At 35.1% G+C, this 24625-nt stretch overlaps 1 protein-coding gene across 1 annotated transcript in view; it reads left to right on the forward strand.

Annotated features, from left to right (window-relative positions):
* PHTF2 (putative homeodomain transcription factor 2) overlaps positions 1 to 24625 on the forward strand; it is a 66055-nt gene that overhangs the window by 15790 nt on the left and 25640 nt on the right. The window contains exons 2-8 of the mRNA XM_084897823.1: positions 2591 to 2670; positions 12317 to 12373; positions 16574 to 16643; positions 17455 to 17613; positions 21264 to 21429; positions 22566 to 22730; positions 23880 to 24066. Coding sequence (XP_084753949.1) covers positions 2626 to 2670; positions 12317 to 12373; positions 16574 to 16643; positions 17455 to 17613; positions 21264 to 21429; positions 22566 to 22730; positions 23880 to 24066 — 849 coding nt within the window. The 5' untranslated portion in view covers positions 2591 to 2625. The remainder of the gene's footprint in view (positions 1 to 2590; positions 2671 to 12316; positions 12374 to 16573; positions 16644 to 17454; positions 17614 to 21263; positions 21430 to 22565; positions 22731 to 23879; positions 24067 to 24625) is intronic.

A 24625-nucleotide genomic window follows, 5' to 3' on the forward strand; every position in this document is an offset into this window, starting at 1 on the left:
TTGAGGAATTAGGAAAGAGGATCTTTATTTTGGTATGTGATCTGGAATAATCATAAAAGTTGGGTAAAGGGAAAGCGGGAGTAAAGTAATAAGTTGATATTCTCATACTTTTTGTACCATTTTTTGTATTGATAGTTTGCTTTGGTGACGTGGTGGCCAGGAGTGGAAAGAGAGGGAGAGTTATAACCAGTTTGGAAAACATGCATGATTGTCTTAAACAAAGACAGGGGTGGGCAGAAGTAGGTTTACAATTGGGAATACACGAAATACAGACTTTATTTGTGTACTGTTGCTTATTAATTTGAATTTTCTATACGAGCAGCTGTAAACCTACTTTTACCCACCTATATAGTGGAGGTGTAATATTGTACTAGTGGAGAAAACCTGAGACTTGGTTGGAAAGTTTGTAAGGACGTTCTGATAAAATGGTTTGTGTGGAAGGCCACCTGCCCCATTTTTCAGAATTCCGATTTAGGGGAAATTTAGGGGCGTGTCAAAAGCAGCATAAACATGTGTCCTCCCAAGATCACTCACCCTACTGATTGTATCTAAAGATAAAAATGCAATAAAAGGCTAAAGTGCCAGGCAATCTGGGCGGCCTGGCTTCTTTGGCCAGACTGTCCTTTATTTTCTCCCCCACGGTGAAACAGTTGGAATAATCTGTTCATCTGCCATTCAGGGGCTGCTGGTCAACCCTGGCAGTTCTGCAGCTATGTTTCTTTTAGAACATCTCAGAATATTTGTTCTTGTCAAGGGATGGGTAGGTACAGTTATTCCTACTGTACTAGTGAAAGAAACTGAGTTCAAGAGATTGATTCCTTCCATCCTATATAATAAAAGGCAAAATATGCAAATAGACCAAACAACGGAAAGACTGGTTGCAATGATGCACATTGACAACCAGGGGGCAGACGCTCAATGTAGGAGTTGTCCCTGGCTGGTCAGCACACTCCCATGGGGGAGCGCTGCTCAGCCAGAAGCTGGGCTCACGGCTGGTGAGTGTAGCGGCAGTGGCAGGAGCCTCTGCCTCTGAGGCAGCGCTGAGGACATCCAACTGCTGGTTTAGTTGGACATCCCCTGAGGGATCCCGGACTGTGGGAGGGTGCAGGTCAGGCTGAGGAACCCTTCCCCCAAGTGCACAGATTTTGTGCACCAGGCCTCTAGTGTTACATATTAGGTAGAGGAAGACAATATCTGAATCTGGGTCTTTTGACTCTACTCCTTCCAGAACAAATGCCAGAGCATTTGTCAGGAATTTCAAACCATAGTTTGCTTAAATTGGATCAATTAAAGATGGAATCAGGTCTGGCTGGTGTGACTCAGTTTGCTGAGCGTAATCCCATGCACCACTTCTATTCCAGCGCAGGGCACCTGCCGGGATTGCGGGCTTAATCCCCAGGAGGGGACATGCAGGAGGCAGCCAATGGATGAGATGTGCCTATCTCTTCCTCCTCCTTTCTCTGAAATCAGTAAAAACATTTTTTTTAAAAAGGATGAAATCAGTATCTTAGGAAGGTAATAAAATAATCTGATCTATAGCACTGTAAAAAAAAATATAGGCATTAAGTGTAAATGCTGCCTTAAATTTTAGAGGTTGATCTGAATTGTTTAGGACGCCTCGCAATGATAAATAAACTTCTGGTATTTTGTTGACTGGGCACATTGTGTAGTGCTAGCATCTGGCTCCAGTTGCAGATCTGCATGTGCTAAGAGCAGCTCAGCTGGGTGCTTTACTTCAGGATTTTCTTGAGATCAGGTGGCCTTGAATGATCCTGGTAATGAGTTCAGGGGCAAGTATCTGTGTTTGAACCTTTTAGGCTTATTCTTATCACCATACCAGAGGTGCCCTCTGTCCAGCCTGGTCTTAAAACCAGAAGAGTATTACTGGAATCAGCCTGGGATTAATTATCTCTAGGAATTAATTCTTCTCTGAAAAGTGTTTTAGACAAAAAAAGATGCTTATGAAATGGTCTGTGGTAAATTTCTAAATATTAGTAACCTGTGATATCGTGGAAGGCCTTCATATTAATTATTCCTATGTAACTAGCTCTAATACTGGCTTAGTATTTAATATAAATGTTAGGTTTATTTTAGTTCAATTTTGTTTACTAGGTATAAGGGAAAATTAAAAATGATTATAAATTTTGATATTGTTATCAACCCATCCTTTAGCAACAGTAATTTACATTAGTTCCTAGATAGAAGCTATACCAAAAATCATCTGCTGAGTCCACTCACATATGAATTCCTATCATATGTGAATTTATAAATGAAAAATTTCCAGTATAACCTTGGAAATTCTGAAATTTATTTTAAAAGTGTTTTTTAAAAAAAACACAATTGAACTATTTTGTAAGAAAATTCAAGTGTTATAATCACATAGAAAGATCCTTCTTTTATTATGGCAACTGATTTTGTTTACTTAAGAGAACCTGTTGCTAAAATAGTAATGAGGAAGGGAAGGGTGTAATGTAAGTGTAGTCATACACACTTTGCTGTACAAGTAACCAGAGTACTAGATGTGCATGTTGCTCAGTTTCCTTTGGAAGGTGGAAGTAAAGTCATTTGTATGTTTTTCTCTCTTGAACAGCTTAAAATGACAAACGTGTGATTTCAGTGGAATAAATGGCGTCCAAAGTCACTGATGCTATAGTCTGGTATCAAAAAAAAGTAAGTTGATAATGAAAGCTTTTAACCTTTTAAGTGCTTTTATTTTGAAAATGCTTCTGAGTTGAGTGTGTGTGTGTGTGTGTGTGTGTGTGTGAGAGAGAGAGAGAGAGAGAGAGAGAGAGAGAGAGAGAGAGAGCGCGCGAGCACGAGCATGAGAGCTATTGGTATATGTCAAATATTACCTAAAATAATGACAAATAGATTTCAGGACCTTTCGAATGAAAAGGGGAATAATATTTTACTTCTGTGCCAATTTTACTTCTAAATAAATGAGAAGGATGATGCCTAAAAATATTTTTTCTCCATTTTTAATCCACAATTTCAAAGTAGCTAGATTAATTATTTTCAGTTATAATGTCCAGGATTATGAATATAATTAGAATTTTATAAAAGCATTAAACTTTTTTTGTGTTTCTTTTAAAAGAAAGCTAGGTTAGCAGAGCTGTTGTAAAATTTTATAACTTTTGTATCAAGAGGAACTGCAGTTTTGATCCTTTTCTTATATGTTCACAATTCGACAGCTGAATCTTTTCAGTAAAATAAACTTTCAGTATTTTCCAAACTGAAACATTGAAATGTTTATTTTGATATTTTAGGATTATTGTTGTAACTACTTAACTAGCTGTGTCATCCTACACATTTCAAAATACACTTTACCAATGTAATGTATTCTTTATAAAGTTCAAAAGAATAAATGCCTTTTTTTGAAAATAGTACTGTTTACTCCTAAGAGTATTGTTTACACTCCCTAAAATGCATATTGTTCCATGTAGTATCTTAGATTTTTAGTTTTCATGGTGAATTGTGTTTATTTTCACATTTTAAAACATTTTTTATTCTTATTCTTCAGGTCCCTATTAACAAAATATTTAAAGCTTTTCCTATGTGTGGGAAGATCAGACAATTTAAAAATTTAATTGAATTGGAAATAAGTGGTAATTAGAACACGTTAGCGATTAGTCAAACCTAAGGATACTGTGTACTTTTTGGATGGCCAAGGCAGGTGTGAGTGGGGTCCCCAATCGCCCCACCGGTCACCCCACCGGATTTATTAGTGTGAATAATGTTCAGTGTTACTGGCTACCTAACAGAGAATACTTCATTTCTCAATTTATTTGACTTTATTATTTTTTCCTTGAGTATCCATGGAACATACTTAGGAAAATGCTGGCCAAGTTATATAAACAAATGTGTTGCAGGGGGAAAAGGCTTAGAGTTATAAGACATAATTTGGATTTCTGCCCCAAAATACTAGATGTAGAACTTTCTGACGCCTCTTAAAGCCTCAGTTGTCTCATTAATACAAGAAGTTAATACTGGTCTGTACAGCATGAGATTGCAGATTCTTTACAAAGTACTTGACAAAGATTAGTATTTTAGCACAGTCTTTTTAACCAGGTAAATAGTCCATTATACATTTAACAAATTCTCTGAATATTTTATTTCTTCCTCTGCATAGCTTTCCCTGATTCTGTACTGAGGATTAAAGGTGTAACCTCTGTAGGCATACCTGTACTCATTCTTAGTAGCCATTTTGATTCTTGCAATTATAGCAAATCTTTTCTTGACCAGTGAAGACAATGGTCTAGGTCCCTTAGATTCTAATTCTGGGGAATCTGGACTAAACACCCAGCAGCAATTTATCTTAATTATTTTTCCATTTTAATTTTACCCTGTATAAATTAGTGGAAATCAAACAACGTATTTGATTTGGAATAATTTAAGTCTGTTTTATAGTCTTATTTTTTATTTCAAATGATTGAATGAACAGCAGTAATCTGTTAGGTATTTTCTAAAATACAAATACAATTAAATAACCAAGATATGTTAATACTTTTGGCATTTAAATTACTTTAAAAATATAATACAACTTTTTATGCTATTTATAGTAAACGTTTAGAAATATGTAAACAAGGAAGGTGCTATAGTCTTGAGTCATATTGCGTACACATGGTTTAGTCAGAATTATGTTTTAGAATAACAAACCAGAGTATATCCTGTGATAAATACTAAAAGAATGCAAATAAAGCATATATATTCCTTCCTTATGCAGCAATATAAAGGAAAAGGAAGCATGAGGTAATAAATTGAAATGACCTTTATTGAGCTCTTACGTGTCTGTCACATCTTGTTAGCTCACTAATACATTTAATCCTTGAAGTTACCCTAAGATTACTGATAATATTAACTGGCTTACATATTTTTAAGGCTAAGTTGAACTTCCTGATGAGTTTTGTATGTTCTTATTTGCTTTTTTAACAGGGCCTGATAGCTTCCCTCCTGGCAAGGTAGCCCTAGTCAGTAGAGTAGAAGTATCTGGAAATGATCAGCAGTTAAGTGTTACCCTCTCTCTTAGGGATCAGAACCAAGGTTTTTGTGTAAGGGTGGTTTTTGTGTAATGGTGGTTTTTATGTAAGGATGTGAGTGAAATTACTGTTAGCTAAGGGCTCAACTGTGGAGTCAGTTTATCTGGATTTGAATTCCTATATTCTACTACTTACTCTTTAACTATACAACTTAAGTTTTTGTAACTATAATATAGGGATAGTAGTAATATCTACATCATAGAGTTGTGAGGATTAAATGAGTTAATACTTGAAAAGTGTATCTGACACTTGATAAATAGTAAATGCTAACTATTTGCTCTTATTATTATAAATATTTTTTTATTGATTTCTGAGAGGAAGGGAGAAGAAGAGATAGAAACATCAGTGATGAGAGAGAATCATTGATTGGTTGCCTCCTGGTTGTATGGTCATGATGCTTTTGACCTTTTATTATATAGGACTAGAGGCCCAGTGCACAAAATTCATGCATGGGGTTGGGGGGTGTCCTTCAGCCCCGCCTGCACCCTCTCCAATGTGGGAACCCTCGGCGATGTCCAGCTGCCTGTTTAGGCCCACCAGGATCGGGCCTAAACGGGCAGTTGGACATCCACCTCACAATCCAGGATTGCTGGCTCCCAACTTCTCACCTCCCTGCCTTCCTGATTGCCCCTAATCCCTTCTGCCTGCCAGTCTGATCATACTCTATCCACTTCCCTGCCAGGCCAGGTCCCTTAAACTGCTCTCCTCTATAGGCCTGGGTATTTCTCCCCCCCCCCCCCCCCCCCCAACTACCCTTTCCTGCAGACCCGGTCATCCCCAACTTGCCTCCTCTGCTGGCCTGGTCACCCCTAACTGCCCTCCCCTGTTGGCCTGATTGCCCACAACTGCCCTCCCTTGCAGGCCTGGTCCCTCTCAACTTTTCTCCCCTGCTGCCCATCTTGTGGTGGCCATCTTGTGTCCACATGGGGACAGGATATTTGACCACATGGGGGCAGCCATCTTGTGTGTTGGAGTGATGGTCAGTCTGCATATTACTCTTTTATTATATAGGATAGAGGCCTGGTGCATGGGTGAGGGCCAGCTGGTTTGCCCTGAAGGGTGTCCTGTATCAGGGTGGGAGTTCCCTTGGGGCGTGGGGCAGCCTGAGCGAGGGGCCTGTGGTGGTTTTCAGGCTGGCCATGCCCCCCAGCAACCCAAACAGAGGCCCTGGTATCTGGGATTTATTTATCTCTACAATTGAAACTTTGTAGCCTGGAGCAGAGCCACGCCTCCTGCTCGCTCTGTGGCTGCTGCCATTTCTGTTGGGATTTATGTGTCTTCTATAATTGAAACTTTGTAGCCTTGAGTGGAGGCCTGGACTGGCCAGGGTATGCGGAAAGCTTGGCTTCCTCCATCGCCAGGGAAACCCAAGCCTCCCTCTCTGGCCGCAGCCATCTTGGTTGGGTTAATTTGCATACTCTGATTGGCTGGTGGGTGTAGCGGAGTGATGGTTAATTTGCATATTATTCTTTTATTAGAAAGTATTTACTTAAATATATTCCTGTAAATGCTTGTAATGGTATTTTGTTTAAAGAAATCATATAAAAATATAGATATTTATTTTTTACAAAACAGTTTTATTGATGTATAACTTACATGCATAACATTCACTTGTTTAAGTATAACAATTCAATAATTCTTACTATTTTTCATTTAGAGTATTTCATCCCCAAAAGAAACTTTTTGCTCATTTGTAGTCACTCCTTATTCCCACTCCCACCACTTGGCAGCCACTAATCTATCTTTTGATTCTGTAAGATTTGCCTTTTCTATACATTTCATATTAATGGAATCATACAATATGTGGTCTTTGTGTCTGGCTTCTTTGCTTAACATAATGTTTCTGAGTTTCACCCATGTTATAGTAAGTGTGAATGCTTCATTTCTTTTTATTGCTGAGTGGAATCTTATTTTATAAAGTTATCATATTTTATCTATTCACAATTAATGGACATTTGGATTGTTTCCACTTTTTTGTTATTATGAATAATGCAGGTATAAACATTCATGTACACATCTTTTTTTTTTTTTAATATATTTTATTGATATTTTACAGAGAGGAAGAGAGAGGGATAGAGAGTTAGAAACATCGATGAGAGAGAATCATCAATCAGCTTCCTCTTGCACATCCCCTACTGGGGATGTGACCGCAACCAAGGTACATGCCTCTGACTGGAATCAAACCCGGGACCTTTCAGTTCGCAGGCCGACTCTCTATCCACTGAGCCAAACCAGTTTCGGCACACATCTTTGTATGGTCATATGTGTTTTCATTTCTTTTGGGTAGATAACTAGGAGTGGAATTACCAGGTCATAACTGCCAAACTGTTTTCCAAAGTGGCTGCTTCACTTTACATTCCCATGAGCAGAGTATGAGGATTTTAGTTTCTCCATATCCTTGCCAACACCTGTCATTGCCTGTCTTTTTTTATTATAGCCATTCTAGGGTGTGTGAAGTGGTATCTTTTTGTGGTTTAATTTGCATAACTATTTCTTTTAGTTGTTTTTTACTTTGAGTATTACAATTTTAATTTGAATTTACTATAGTTTTGAAATCCTATAAGATATAAATCGGCATAAGACATAAATAGATCTTCTTTGCCATGCTAAGTATTGATTTCCCAGGAGATTCTGACTCAGTCCTGTGGGGTCTGAGAAAGTCTTTGAATTGTTGTAGTTTAACAGTTACGTCTTTTCCGATAAAATCAAAAGGAAAAGAGATTACTTACTTGTCACAAAAACAATAATCAATCCTAGAAATTTGACATATTACTGATCATTTCCTGTTTTAGCTTACACTGTAGGATTTGTTTGTTTTCTAATATATTACTGATCATTTCCTGTTTTAGCTTACACTGTAGGATTTGTTTGTTTTCTAGTATATTTTATTGGTTTCAGAGAGAGGAAAGGAGAGGGAAAGAGAGAAACATCAATGACGAAAGAGAATCATCCATTGGCTGCCTCCTACACACCTCCTACTGAGGATTGAGCCTGCAATGTGACCTCCTGGTTCATGAGTCACTCAACCTCTGAGACACAATGGCCAGGGACATTTTTTTTAATCTTGTTCTTATCTATTATAATTAAATATTATTCCAATTTCCTGAAAGTATGATAATAATTGATGAAGTAATTGATCATGTAACTCCCCTTTCCCCTTCTGGTATAGCTAAGAAAATAATTATTAAATAATAGATGCCAATTAGCAAGGAATATCTGAGAGCTTTTTCATTATTTCATCATCTTCAATTGGGCCATAAAAGGGACAGTAAAGTAAATATTTTCCTCTTAGCAAGGTCTTCACAATTTATGAAACAAGGTTAGGGTAAGTAGAAAAGATGACTTCTTGGAAAAGGCTCTTAATCGGCAGTACCTTTATTAATAAATCTACTGAGAACATACAGCCATGTACCAGCAAGTTGGAAAATAAACAAACTTCGTAAATTATGCAGAGTAGTATTGGTTTGCCTTAACAGCAATGTTCTCATTAAGGTTTGGACTTAGGAAAAAACACCAATGTATTCTGCTTCTAGTTTTCACTACACATAAATTGTGCCAATAGCACACAGCCAAGACCTGGTAAAGAAAGACAAACCAGGGATATTTTGGGGTCTCTGCAGCAGAATTTCTAGAAACTTTTCTATAGGAGTCTTGTTGTTAATTTTAATCCCTGCTATTAGCTATCTGTTTCTCTGATTTATCTAACATTTAGAATCGAGAGAGAATCTGATTGACTCTCTTGAGTCAGCTATCTAGCTTTGGATCTGTGTGAGAGGAAGGAACATGTGCACAATAAAATATAATATCCTTTTCCCAAAAAAATAAGACAGTGTCTTATATTAATTTTTTCTCCCAAAGTTGCGCTAGGTCTTATTTTTGGAGGATGTCTTATTTTCAGGGAAACACGTAGAGATATGGTCCTTGGTAGTCCCCTCAGAATAAAGAAGGGCCTTTTTGCTTAGTAGTTTAATTCTTTTACTTAAGTATAAATGAGAGATAGGTGTTGAATCAACTAGATACTTGCTTTTCAATCTTAAAGATTAAAGATAGAGCCTTGGGCATTTTGGGGGGTTATTGTGAGATCCCTGAAATCACACTATATCTAATAAGTCTTACTAGCTCTGAGAATCTTTTTAATCTCTCTTGTTTTAAAGAGAGAAATAGAGAGAGAAACATTGATATGAGAGAGAAACATCAATCAGTTGCCTCCTGACATGCATTGAGGATCAAACCCTGAACCTGAATATGTGCCCTGACCAGGAATCAAACCTACCACCTTTCAGCATTTGGCACAATGCTCAAACCAACTGAGCCACACTGGCCAGGTTTCTTTTTAATCTCTTCATTAAAGGGGAACAGAAGAGAGGAATCAAGTGAGCCAGTCTTGGCTGCTGCTTTCTCTTAGATGGCTGCTGGTGATGGCCTTCTCTCATTGGATTCTTCCAGAATTTGGAGTTCTCTCAGTTCTGTCAGGAAGCTGTTTGCCAGGCTCTTTTCCTCTCATTCCCTCCCTTTCCTGTGTTAACCGACTGAATTTTTCCATCACCACCTAATGCAATTTAAGTTACCCATCTGCTGCAAGAGTCCCATACAGCATGTTGTTCTTTTCTTGAGCACTTGGTATTTACCATTTTGGTTCGTTAACGCATTTTCCCCCTTGATATTCTAGACTGTAGGTAGCTATCTGCTCTTTTATAATGCTAGTTTCTCACACTTTTGTTATTAAGATATAACTTCTTGGCTGAAAATTTCTATGATACAACTCATAGAAAAAACCTTATTTATTTTCATACTGGGACTTAATTAAATTGATTTTTGAGCAGTGGCAGTTGGTTTCCTAACAACTTGCCCCCTCTAGGAGAAAATGTATTCAAAAACTCCTAGCTCAGTGCCAAACACTTAATGTAAAAGTAATACATAACTATCATAGGAAAAGTAAATGTAGCATAAAAAAATAATATCACATTGTTACCCTATTGTTAACATTGTGAATTTTTCCACCCCAAATTAGGATCATACTGTATTTCGTTTTTTTGTATAACATACCAAAAGTTCTTTCTCACATTACTGTCCATCCCTTTAACACATAAATTTTTTAATGACTATAATGTTCTATTGTACAGGAATACCATTATTTATTAAACCCTTCTGCTTACATATATCATTCATGCTTACATATATCATTCATGTATTAAGTGGTAGGGCATGTGTGTATGTGTGTATTTTAAGTCTTTCTCTCTTATCCGGAGCTTTTGAGAGGCATGGTGATAAAAGAAAAAATACAAACATAACTCAGCTGACTGCTTCTAATACCAATTCAGATATGTCTGTTCTTCCTGGTGTCCCTAACCTAACTATCTATTGTAGTTAGCACTGAGTCCCTGAGTCATTGTTCTTACCTTCCCTATTGCTCCCTTTCCCCAACTGCCATATCTCAGCTAATGGCTTTGCCTACTATTTAAGTGAGATCAAGACTATTTGACACAATCATGTTTAACTACCTGACCGCCTCAAAATGTTTCAATATTTTTAGCTTTTCTAACTTGACCTTCTATCTTGAAATGTTTTCTTGTTTAGCTATTACTATAGTATATTATTCCAGTTTTTTCCTACACCTCTGACTAATTTTTCTGTCTTCTTACCTGACTTTAATACCGGTACTTCTTTCCAGTTAAATATTTATTTCTCTTAATAGTTTATGCCACCGAGTTCCAAATTTTGTACCTTCTCAACTTTCTAGAACTCTAGCCATAATTTCTAGCTGTTGTGTAGTTCCAACAGCCTTTTCTAAACCTGTTTTTATTCTCTGTTGTAGTTAATGATATTAATGCAGTCCCAGATACTTAAGCCAAAAATTGTCATTTTTATCTTTTTCCCATGCTCCTATATCTAGTAAGATACTGTTATTTTGAAGACCATCTCTCACTAATATTTAGTATAACTAGAGTCCCAGTGCATGAATTCATGCATGGGTGGAGTCCAGCCAGCCTGCCTCGATGGGGGCCGATCAGGGCCAGGCTGGCCCTGCCCCCGATCAGGGTTGGGGGCCTGATTGGGATCCTGATTGGGCCAGTTGGCCACCGCTTTGCATTTCATAGTGACAGGTTGTACTGGTTGTTCTGGCATTTTGGTTGCTTGGCTTTTAAATATAGATAGATAGATATTGTAGATAGATAGATAGATAGATAGATAGATAGATAATGCTTATTTTATTCTGCTTTGAATTATAACTAACTCTCTTTGGATTTGAAACTTCTTAAAGGCAGATCCTATCATAACCATCTCTCTGTTGAATTAAAGAATACTCTTCAAGGCTTTTTTCTAATCTGAGTCAGTGTTTTATTATATCATTAACTGGCTTTCCTTAGGCAATAGAAACTTGGTCATGATTCATGATTTGATTATATGTATGTGGCCTTATAATATACTATTCTGAGGGTTAATACAGGAAAGGGTGTGGTTTTAGTTGATGCATAACCTGGGTTTGTCATATATGGTCTTTATTATGTGGAGGTATGCTCCTACTTTGCTGACAGTTTTCATCATAGATTGGTGCTGGATTTTGTCAAATGCTTTTTCTATATCTATTGATATGATCATATGATTTTTATCCCTTATTCTGTTAATGTGGTGTATCAAGTTAATTGATTTGCACCAACCTGGCATCCCAGAAATCAGTCCCACTTGGTCATGATGTATCATATTTTTAATGTATTGCTGGATTTGGTTTGCTAATATTTTGTTGAGGATTTTTGTATCTATGCCTATAATTTTCTTATTTTATAGTGATTTTATCTGGTTTTGAAATGTTGGCCTTGTACAATGAGCTTGGGAGACTTCCCTCTTCTTGGATTGTTTAGACAGTTTGAGCAGGATAAGTGTTAGTTCATCTTTGAACGTTTGATAAAATTCACCTGTGAAGCTATCCGATCCAGGACTTTTGTTTATTGTGAGTGTTTTTATTACTGCTTTAATTTCATTAATTGTAATATGTCTGTTTAGATTTTCTGATTCTTCTTGATTCAGTTTTGGAAGATTGTTTCTAGGAAGAGAGTATGCATTTCTAACAAGTTCCTAGGTAATGCTGAAACTGCTGGTCCAGAAACCATACTTTGAGAGCCATGGTAGTACAGTATTGATCACAGAAGTCTGAGACAGAACTGAAGCTAAGCTGTGCTGAATGAATGCTGAGTTCTTGTAATGCAAGCAGAGTTCTACCCATAGGATGGGTACCCACAGTGGTCATTTAATGTAGTGTTGTCTTTTATTTATTTTCACAGATCGGAGCATATGATCAACAAATATGGGAAAAATCTGTTGAACAAAGAGAAATCAAGGTAATATGTTTATTTTATTTTGTGTATTCTGAAACAAAGTTCTATAAATTGATTATTAATCACATTTTATATAATACTTTCCATATACTTTCAAGGTATAAATTAATATTATTCTATCCAAACTTTTAAATGAAGAAGGTAAACCCTTTTATGATAGCATAGTTCTGTCTTTACCTCTGATTTTCTTTTCTTTTTAGCATATTTCTATTCTTTTAAAATTTAATTTTAATGATTATTTTTTTGTCAGCTTTTTTCCCCTTTCACTTGTCACCTTATACTTCTAGTTTGCTTTTCTTCCCTTTTGATGCTGTCATTGCTCAATACAGTTTATTAAACTGGTAAGTGTTTCAGGACTTTTTCCCGCCTGAATGATCCTGTGCAAATGCTACTCTTTTTAATTGAGATCTGCTTTTTTTGTGCTACTAACAGAATGACTTGGACGCAAACAGAGCTGCTGAAAATCTGGTCATTTTTAAAAAGAATTTAGGAAAATAAAGCATTAATTAAAATGTTTTTGTAGTAGATAGTTCCTTCTTGAACATGTAATCACTTATGCTGATAAGAGATTCTCAAAGGCCCCTTGCTAGCATGAAAACTATTGTTTAACTAAATTTATTGTTTTTCAGCAATCACTCCTTTTTTGGAATAAGATTTATATTTTTCATTTGCATAGGTAATACTAATCAGTGTGGTCCTGCACGAGCTAAAATTAATCTGGGCCCAGAGAATGTTACTTGAGTTGCTTGACATTTTCTTTTTTGTACATAAAGGCTTACATGAGATTGAAAACCAGTGTCTCTAGTTAACTAAAAATCTATCCAAAAAATCTGTGTTTAGACAACTTAGACATCTATAATAAAGCACAAGATACTTTTTGTTAATTTCAATTTTTAAACTATTTTCATGAGGAGTTAATAGTTAACAAAAATTCAGTAAGTACCCTACCATGTATTAAATGCAGGATTAAATCATAGGAACAAAATAATGAAATAGATTCTAATTTTGTAGACAAGTTACATAATTACAGATGAAATTAATCCAGGTAAGAGAAAGATGTGTAGGTCTCTTGTGGGGAGCTCAGGGGGAAGCAGCTCTGTAGAGATGAGGAAATATTTCACAAAGGAGGTGACTCATGAGCTAAGTTTGAGAGACCTTAGGGAAAATGAGGAAATCATTCCAGACAAAATGAAGAGCATATGAAAATATATGGTACATAAAGTAATGAAGGAACATGACTCTTGAAGGAGCTTGATTGGTAATAGGTTGAGTGGAAGAAGGAAATTAGGGTAGTTAAAAGCAAAACTAGAAATGAAAATGGTAGTCACATTACATTGCCTTACAACAGTCTAGAAAAAATCTGGGAAACATTGAAGGATTTTAAGTAGAAAAGTTTCCTCGATTAAATTTATATTTTAACAACTTTGCTAAGTGTGATGGCAAATACTAGAAGAGAAGCAAATAAAGAATTCTGTTTTAAAAATATCCAGATGATATATTGGTGAAAGATTTGGGAATCCTCTCTATGTAAAGTAAGTGTGTGTGTGTGTGTGTGTGTGTGTGTGTGTGTGTGTGTACACACATATATATAAATTATATATTCTACAAATAAAGCTGTAGGAGTGACTGGATTTACATTGAATGATGAAAGAAGAAAACAAAGAATGAAATATTGGGAAAGAAATATTTAATAGGTAGGTAAAGGAAGAGGAGATGTAAAGAAGGAGGAAAGAGAAGTAAGATATCCATAGTTTGGTGAATTGAAATAGTTGGGAGTTGGAAGAGGCAAGCAAATAAAGAGCAGCAGAGAGATCTAGTAAGTTTGTTAAATCGAGGTCTGCAAAATCGAGGGTTTACTGTAATTTGAAAATAACCTTATAGCCAACGTTTTACAACAAATCTAAAACTTCATTTATTGCTGTATACATAAGATTTTTAACCAAGATTGTTTTAAGAATTTAGTCCTTACAAAAGAAACAGTAAGTGACCTTGATTTACATAATTATGTTGTTTTTCACCATATTCATTCTACTTGTCTTTTTATATGTAGTTCATTTTCTATTTTATATTTCATTAAAGCAATTATTTTCAATTACACTGTAGAGTCACAACAAGTTATCAGTTTTGATAAAACTTCCTCTTCAAGGTAGCCTATGAGAATATTTTGAGGGTTTAGAAAAAGAAATATTACAATGATAAATCTTCTAACATTAATGATTTTAATTAAGTATATATTTTAAATTGGAAATTTTTAAATTGGTTTAGAGCAAATAACATTCAAACAAAATAGCACAGAGTTTAGTACTCAAAAATTTATGTAACCTCAAAAATTCTAAGTGGTGAAAATAATTTGCTATCTATACACAACTTAGGTTTATTGGACAAAATTTCCTGTCAGTATATCATATCTTTCTGCACATGTCTGTAAATGACTGCAAAAGCACAGCAAGTATTGATTTTGGAATACAAATAATTTTTAGTGAGTAGGTGAATTTGCAAATTTTGAAACTATGAATATGAAGATCGACTGAATGTAAAATTATCATGGATAGTATATCTTTAATCCTGACCCTTTCTCTTTTGTTTTTGTATCTTTGTATCCCTGGGTTGTTTGTAATATCAGATGAACAGACTATTTGCAGGGGTTCAGAGGTTAATTGCATCTTGAATTCAGGGTACTTTGTTTAAACATCTCACTTAATTCTGAGCTCAAATGCTGTCTTCTTTGCTTTAGATGCAAACAGTACTTAATCAGATTCTTACTTTTAGTGGTCATTGTTAGTTACTTGGATTACTTGGAAGGATCAAACAAAGCACTGAATAGCTATTACTTGGTTAATTGAATGAGTAATCAACAAGTCATTTAAACACTATGTCATTTCTTAGCTTTTGGCTCCTGAGGAATGTAACCTAAGCTCTTCCAATCTTTTTTTTAAATATATATTTTATTGAGTTTTTACAGAGAGGGAGAAGAAGAGAGAGGGATAGAGAGTTAGAAACATCGATGAGAGAGAACCATCGATCAGCTGCCTCTTGCAAACCCCCTACTGGGGATGTGCCTGCAACCAAGGTACATGCCCTTGACCAGAATCGAATCCGGGACTTTTGAGTCCTCAGGCCGAAGCTCTATCCACTGAGCCAAACAAGTCTCGGCCAATCTTTTTTTTTTTTTTTTTTTTTTTAATATATTTTATTGAGTTTTTACAGAGAGGAAGAGAGAGGAAGAGAGATGGATAGAGAGTTAGAAACATCAATGAGAGAGAACCATTGACCAGCTGCCTCTTGCACACCCCTTACTGGGGATGTGCCCGCAACCAAGGTACATGCCCTTGACTGGAATCAAGCCCGGGACCCTTCAGACCACAGGCCAATGCTCTATCCACTGAACCAAACCGGTTTTGGCGCTCTTCCAACCTTAATATCCTAGAGTTAAGTTATAATTTATTTTTTCATAGTCCCTTCTCCCACTAATTTTGATTTCCAACCTGACTCCCATTCTATATGCTGATGGCAAAAACTTAATCTTAGTGTTTAGTAATTTTAAGTTTTATAATTAATTACATTTGTGAGTCCTGCTTTCTCTTCTTCCACCTACTGGGCATGGCCTCTAATTTCTGATTTGATTAGGTGGCATTGGGGTCTGGTTACGCATGTGAACATAGTGGCATCTCTGAGATATGCATCATTCTCTCTGGGTCTTAGCTAATACCACCCCTACATGCTGGCATCTGCTGAGAAGTCTGCATCCCTGTCTGTCCTCGGCTCTGTGGTCCACTGCTTTCTGCAGCAACACCCTCAGCATCACACCTTGGAGGTCCTTCAGAGCCACTGCTCCCCCAGCCAGCCTCAACACTCTCCTGTGCAAATCTGGGCCAACAAAGGCTCTCTTAGGCTGTACATCCAAATTTATTGGTAGCAGTTGTCTTTGTTTTAGAACTTTACTTTATCTTTTTTACTTTTTCTAAAGTTATCTTGGAAAGATTATATTTTTTCTGCTCTTCTGGATTTAAATATATATATAGTATTCTAATACTATTTTTTTATTAGAGCATAATGACATAATGTTATTTTAGTTTTAGATGTACAACATAATGATTTGATGAAATGATCACCACAATAAGTCTAGTTAAAATTTGTCCCCATACATTATAAAATGTTTTCTTGTGATCCAGTCTCACCAATACTACTTTTAATATATTATAGGGACTAAGGAATAAACCAAAGAAAACAGCGCATGTGAAACCAGACCTCATAGATGTTGATCTTGTGAGAGGTGAGCCTTGGATAAATAAATGCTTAATGCAATTAGAAACTGACCTTGTAAAAACAATTCAAAATGGGTTAGATTTATATGTGTGTAGAAGTAAAAGTAATGTGAGCTTAAATGAAGAAATGTAAGCAGAAATTTCATAAAAAGCAGAAAATGGAAGCATTTAAAGCCATTGACTAGTTTTTCCTCCCGCTAAAGATCATTACAAGAAGTACATACAAAAGAAAAACATCTCGTGTTTGCTTAGCAGGCTATAATAAGGCTTGGTTATAAAAATTAAAGTGGTAACATTTAAAAATTTTTATATTTAAACTAGAGGCCCAGTGCATGAATTTGTGCACTGGTGGGGTCCAGCTGTCTCCCCCCATTGAGATGGGCGGGGCCAATCAGGGTCAGGGCCGTGGGTGGTTGGCTGGACGGCCCTGTCCCTGGGTCGAACTCCTGGTTGAGGGGACAATTTGCATATTAGTCTTTTATTATATGGGATTATAATTGACATACAAATATTGTATTAGTTTTCGGGGTTAAAGTGATAACTTAGAATTCCTAATTGGAACTGACATTTGAATATATTTATAAAATATGTAGGAGAAATTCTGTTATTTTCATTAAAAGTTGTTTTCAAAGTACCTGAGTTAATATGATAGCATGAAGAATGTTTTTTAAAGTGTGTTACCCAAAATTGGACATTTCTTATTCATAGCATAGTATAAAATAATACATGTTTTGCTTTTCTTCAAATGTTGAATTTTTTCTCTCTAAGGAAATTAAAGACTAATAAGTGTACTCTGTTGTCTTATTTTACTTTTCTCAGGGTCTGCATTTGCTAAGGCAAAACCTGAAAGTCCTTGGACTTCTCTGACTAGAAAAGGGATTGTTCGAGTTGTATTTTTTCCCTTTTTCTTCCGGTGGTGGTTACAAGTAACATCAAAAGTCATCTTTTTCTGGCTTCTTGTCCTTTATCTTCTTCAAGGTACAATTAAATGGTAGAAATGCATTTTGCTTTTAACTTTCAGGATATTACATTAATAGGGTTACCAAAGGCTTTTAAAAAATCACGAGTATAAAGATAAACATTTATTGTAATATTTCACTTATTAGACACTGGTTTGATATTTTAAATGAGAAAACAAAGCAATTATTTTCCAATATAATTTTGTGAAAATTTGAATCTGTGGTTGGCTAAAGAAAAAAACAAGTTGAGAGGATTTTTAAAAATTAGAAAGTCTCTTCAAAATGCACCTCCCACATATACATACCACATAATCATTTTTTTTTTTTTGTACAAGTTCATTTGTCCTGCCTCTGAAACTGCCTCATTCTGTCCTTAAATTGTGCATACCGTGCATTATTGTGATTGCTTTTCACAGATTCTTATTTAATTCTCACTACCACCCAGTGAAGTATAGGTTCTGTTATTATGCCTAGATTATAGACATGGGATCCTGAAGAACCTGAGGGCCCAAAGTCACACAATCACCAGATTTCAAGTTTAAACTAACTTAGAGCCACACATTAACAACTGTGTGGCACTGCCTCTCACCACAGCAGCATTCTAGTGTGCCTCCTATACTATACAATGCGTACTATCCAACACAAAAGCACTTGGAGTCTTAAGAAAGAATCCACTCACATTCCATCACTCTAGCAAAGCAGTGATTATAATTTGGTTGGTACTCTTTCGGTCTTTTTGAATGTCTTTTTTTAAAACACGATTTTAATCCTAAATGATTATTTCAGCATGTTTTTACTCACAAACTCTAAGTAAAAGATAATATTTTTTAAGTAAATGAAAATATAATAAAAACTACAGATTTTACTTAGGTGAAGCTGTTTCCTTAAGCCAGGGTACATCTTATATACATATTATAAAAGAGAGTGAACTATGAAGATTTTGTGTTTGTTAAGAGTGTGTGTGTGTGTGTTTCTGATTTAAAAAATTATACATATTCATTACAGAAAATTTGGAAAATGTAGGTAAAACTGAAGAGAAAAGCCATCTATAATCTTGCCTTTAAGTTTACTTTGTAACACTTTTTATATAGTTGAGATTATTCTGTGTAAATGATTGTATTTTTATTTCTGCCTTATGTCATAGCAAGTATCAGAGTTTTTATAAATATAATTTTAAGTTATTAGAAAATACCGTATCAGTACCCTACAACACTGGCATTTAAGCTTCTTTGCTGTCTTTTGTTATTATAATTTATGCTGAAGTGAACATACAGTTTGTGAAGTTTTTTTATACTTTGAATTACTTTCTTATGACAAATTCCTAGAATGCCTGCAATTAAATATAGTAACTTTTCCAAGGATTTTCATATAGCTTGTCACTGCTTTCAAGGAGTTGACCTTTGTTGTTGCTAAATATAACACCATTACATTATATGCTAGTTCTTTTAAATGTACTTTTATCTTAATTTATTTATAGAGTTACTTTCTTGTGTTTGCTTTTCTCACAAAAGGATTTAAGGTCTTAGGCGACCCTGCTAACCGCCGCTATAGAGCCTAAGACCATCGGAAAACACAGATATTTACATTACGATTCATTAACAGTAGCAAAATTACAGTTATGAAGTAGCAACGAAAATAATTTTATGGTTGGGGGTCACCACAACATAAGGAACTGTATTAGAGGGTCGAGGCATTAGAAAGGCTGAGAACCACTGGTTCTCAAAAAGGTTAAAAACTGGATAAAGGACACATTAGATTTCATAATAAAAACAACATAAACTCTATATTTTTCCAAATTCCAGATTCTATTATAAAACAACTAGAGAACTTGAGTTAAATTTCAGGGTAATTCATAAAGATGATTGACATTTTTAAAAATTTAAGTGTTCATTTTTTTTTTTTCCTTTTCAAAGAATCTTACTACTCAGGAGAATATAAAGCTCAAATTTGTTGTATGACAATTCTTAAACATCTAAGTGGTAAAGTGTCATTTTAAGCTTAAACCTTGGTATGCTAGGCCAGGATTCTTTCAGTTGCAGGTGACAGAAACCAAATGCAAACTAGCTTTTGTAAAGAGTGTTTTTTGTCTTTACTGTTTATCATGAAAGTTTTCAGAAAAAAACCCCAAGAAATTAGATAGACCTGTGCAAAAACCAAAGTGACTATTTGCTTGGGACTATCTAACTATCAAAGTTGACTTGTGTTGTCCTTATGCTTTTATTAACATGTCTCATCTCACTCTCAAGAGAGTTCTGATTTAGATGACAATATACATAGTCACTTTAAACACCCACATGCCTATCTCTTTGATTAAATAATTAATATTTTGGCATATTTACTTTTTTTTTTTTATCAAAGTAAGTTATGTACATCATGGAATTTTACCCCTGAATGCATCAATATGAATCTTTTCAAAATATTACACAATTACATTATAATTATTACACCTAACAAAATGAACAGAAATCTCCTAATACTCTAATTCTCCAATTGCTGTTAAAAGGAGTTAGGTACTCCTAGGCTCTTGACTCAAGTATTACTGGATCTAGAGGCTTAGATGATGTCTTCACTTTTTATGCAGTCCCCACTACTTTTCTTAAACTGGTCTCATTCTTAGGAAGGCTTTTTTTAAGTGATGGCTGAGGTACTCTGGCAATTCCTTATTTTCATAGTCCTTAGTGTTTTATCTAGGAGAAAGGCCTTAGGCACCTCTATTACTCCCTGTAAACGTTTCTGTGTGGCCCTGCTTAAATCACATGCCCATCTTTTTATTAATTACTATGCCCAAAGTTAAGACTGTAACAAATCTAGATTACAGGTCTGTCCCTGAGGTAGGAGAAATAAGAACATTCGAGTGACAGATGAAGGAAGCAAATTCTCAAAAGATGAAGAATTTGTGTCTACAAGGCTTAAGGGATGCTGAGCAAGCAAAAACAGGATTTCTTCTTCCTGTGGAAATGATTAGCAATAATGGGTGTTTAGTGTTTTCCTGAAAAGTATGTCCAAGTAAATATATGTTATTAATTTTGAGTACATAGACCTCTATTGAAAAGAAGCTCGTTATGCCTTATCATAGACTTCCGTGTTTGTTAAACAAAGAAATAAGTGCACTCGAGGTTAGTATGGCTCTTTTGCCTCTCTGGAATTTTACCTGCAGTGGCTTGAGATTCATATGCATCCAGTTGTCATTGTAGTTTTAAGGTGTGTATTTTAGAGACCATGTTGAGTGTTATCTTGTTCCAAGAGTTTATTACTGAAGAGCAAGCATGGCTAGTCAATCTGAAAGAGCTTGTCTGGAGAAACATTTAAACTTACTTAAATTTAGCCGGGACCGGTTTGGCTCAGTGAATAGAGCGTCGGCCTGCGAACTGAAAGGTTCCGGGTTCGATTCCGGTCAAGGGCATGTACCTTGGTTGCGGGCACATCCCCAGTGGGGGGTATGCAAGAGGCAGCTGGTCGATGTTTCTCTCTCATCGACGTTTCTAACTCTCTGTTCCTCTCAATTCCTCTCTGTGTAAAATCAATAAAATATATTTAAAAAAAAAAAAAGAATTAAACTTATTTAAATTTAGAAAAATAATCTGGGAAGAAGCAATGTTTAAAACAAGTTTTAAAGATTTTAAAGGGTGACTATCAGATCTATAATGTGTTTTCTTTCCCTTTTCGTAGTTGCCGCAATAGTATTGTTCTGTTCCGCTTCCAGCCCACATAACATACCTCTGACAGAAGTGATCGGGCCGATATGGCTGATGCTGCTCCTGGGAACTGTGCACTGCCAGATTGTTTCAACAAGGACACCCAAGCCGCCTCTCAGTACAGGGGGGAAAAGAAGAAGGTACTGCCTGTTTAAAAATGATCTTTTTTGTAGATTTCTATAATTTGAATCTATTAATATAATTATTCTTGGCTTCAATAAAATGCTGTCTTGTAAAGTTACTCTTTCAAATAAAGCAGTGAGCTTCAGAATCAGCTACCAAATGTGATTTTGTTTTCTGTATTTGCTTCAAGGTACTTTTGGGAACACACACCTGTTTTGTTTTTATTTTATTTTCTAACATTAATTTCTAGGCACCTAATATCAATGTAGGGAATATATGTTAGTTGGAGTTGCTAATAATTCCCACTCTTTAAAAAGGTTTATACTTATAAGATGCTTTGCCAAAAACAAGAACCAAGAAAAAAATTTCAGCTGAATTTTATTTATTAAATGCTATTTGAGCCCTGGCTGGGCAGCTCAGTTGGTTGGAGCTTTATCCTGTTTAATAAAGGTTGCAACTCTTGGTCAGGGCATGTGCAAGAGGCAAACAATTGATGTCTCTCTCTCTCTCTCTCTCTCTCTCTCTCTCTCTCTCTCTCTCTCTCTCTCTCAAAAAATAAAATAATCAATAAACATGTCCTCGGGTGAGGATTATGAATGAATGAATGAATGAATACATGCTATTTGAAACTGTAATATTGCCCTAGGTTAAGTAAACATAGCAGGTCTCACTGGCCAGTCTGTGTAATGGAGTTCTGTTTGAAGGGTCTCTTGGAGCAATTCCTCTTTTGAATATTGTTGCTAAGAGATTGTGACATATGCAGTTTGGAGTTGTTAAAATTTAAGCCCTTTTCATTTTGAAAAGATAAATAGATAAATAGCACATATAGTCAGTTAGATTATAATTCTTTTATTCAAATTTTCTTCCTCCCTGCAGTTAAGTGGCATTCAAATGGGAAGAAATACTTTTGTAAATACCTGTCTAATGTGACCTTGCAACCTAATATTCATTGACTGGCAGTATAAGCAAGGAACAGTATCTTACCATTTATAGAAATTGGTTTTGAACATGTACTTTATGTTTGGGTAAATTTGAATTTTACTGTGCATTACAATTCCTGTGTTTATGTTTACAAAACTTTTGAACGTACTACTGAGAAAATGGCTGTTAAAATTTTAAGGTTACTTTCCAATCTTAATCTCTTCTAATAAAGGAAATTAAGAAAAGCAGCCCATTTGGAAGTGCACAGAGAAGGAGATGGTTCTAGTACCACAGATAATTCACAGGAGGCAACCGTTCAGAGCCACTGTACAAGCACCTCATACAGTGTCGGCGCTGTCTTCAGAGATCTTTGGCATGCTGCTTTCTTTTTATCAGGGTTTGTATCCAAGATTTTATATGGCTAGAGCACTGTCTCTTTTCTGGCACTTCAATCTCAGGTAATGAATATTAATGACTTTACATATGACAAATCTATTACAGATTTTGTTTTGATCAATTATAATGCTATAGATAATGAAAAATAGAGACCATAAAGTTTATTTTGGGATATATGTAAACATTTCTAAATGAATATATACCATCAGAGTATAGTTGACTTTATAAATTTTAATTTCTTTTGTGATTTCTCAAGTCCTACTTCTATTAAATTGGTTATTTTTATTAGTACTATAGGTCAAATTGGCTTTACTAATATGTCATGAGACTTGTATATTTTAAATTTACCTTTAGATAGCGATTATTTCACCCACTAGAGACTCTTCAAGCATTTGCCTATTAATCAAAAATGTCTTGTTTATTATTTTCTATATCGTATCTTACATACTGAGAAAATTTTAATTCCTAAATAAAGAACCTCAGTTGTAGCTACACGGTTACTGATATTTTTTCAGAATATTTCAGTGGGTGAAAGAGGTTACTTCTTTATTATTTTGTGTTCTTTATTTCTACTTTCATTATTTAGAACCTTATATAAAGTTTTTCCTTTTTTATATACGTTTACGAAACAAAGGTTCTATATCTCCATTGTGTATTAAAATAAATTTATCCAAGATATTTATGTATATATACTAATGGGAAAATATTTGGGTAAATGAGAATGTTAAAACTGATTTAAACCACTAACTGCAACTTAACCTGATAATTACTGATATATTTTTTAAAATAAAACTTTAAAAACATTATTAATCATAATAAAATGGACAAAGTTTTTATCCTAGATTTTGCTCAAAGACCAGGTAATTTTGACCAAGAATTGTTTGATAAGCTAAGCCATGTCTCTTAGAATTGTTATTTGTAAGATCTCAGAACCTGTAAAATAAGCTGAACTATGACACTGATATACACTTTTATTTTATATGATGGATACTATATTTCTAAATTATTTGTTGTAAAAATGAGGTGGGCATTAAAATTCTGAGAAGTAACTACCGGATTTTATTATTAACAGATCATAATTTCTATCAGTAACCATCCAAAATAAGGTAAGTCCATTTAACATGCTTCTGAATTTTTTTTTTTTTTTTAGATCAAAGAAAACAAAGAATTCAATTGATAAATCAACTGAGACTGACAATGGCTATGTATCCCTTGATGGGAAAAAGACCGTTAAAACCAGTGAAGGTGGAGTACAAAGCCATGAACCTCAATGTGAAACTATCCGATCAGAAGAGACAACCTGGAACAAGGGAACACTGAGGAACATTCCCAGTAAAGTAAGTGTGATTTTTAAAAAATAATTTGCTTGTATGGTTTTGCATTAGCTAATGGACTATATTTTTTGAACTATATTTTTTTCTCCTGAATTTATTCTCTGAGCCTTTAAAAATCACACTGTTGAAGCTGAAAATTAGTTAAAGTAATATGAATAAACTTCATTGTCAATATAATTATTGCCTTCTTAAATTGATTAATGACTCAAATATTTTCAAAATGTTAAAGCACTTGAATAATTTCATAGTTGATTCTTATTAAACCTTAGCTTTACTTGCCCCATTTCCATGTATATAAGAATTTGTTTTAAACTGAACATTAAGTTATTCTAGAAACTAAACTAGAAACCTGATTTTCCATAAGAAAATACTACCTTGTTTTCCTACCTTTATTAGCATTGGTGTCAACACATTTGTTGTTAGTTATAAAAAAAATTCTTGAGAGAACCAAGATGGTGTCATACGTAAACACACGTATATTTGCTGCCTTTATACAACCACATCTAAAAGGCAGAACAATTACCACCCAGAGTTTCGGGAAAGGTGACTGAGTGGAAGTTCC

Source organism: Pipistrellus hanaki, assembly GCF_964339955.1.
Source record: "Pipistrellus hanaki genome assembly, chromosome: 10".
NCBI lineage: Eukaryota > Metazoa > Chordata > Mammalia > Chiroptera > Vespertilionidae > Pipistrellus > Pipistrellus hanaki.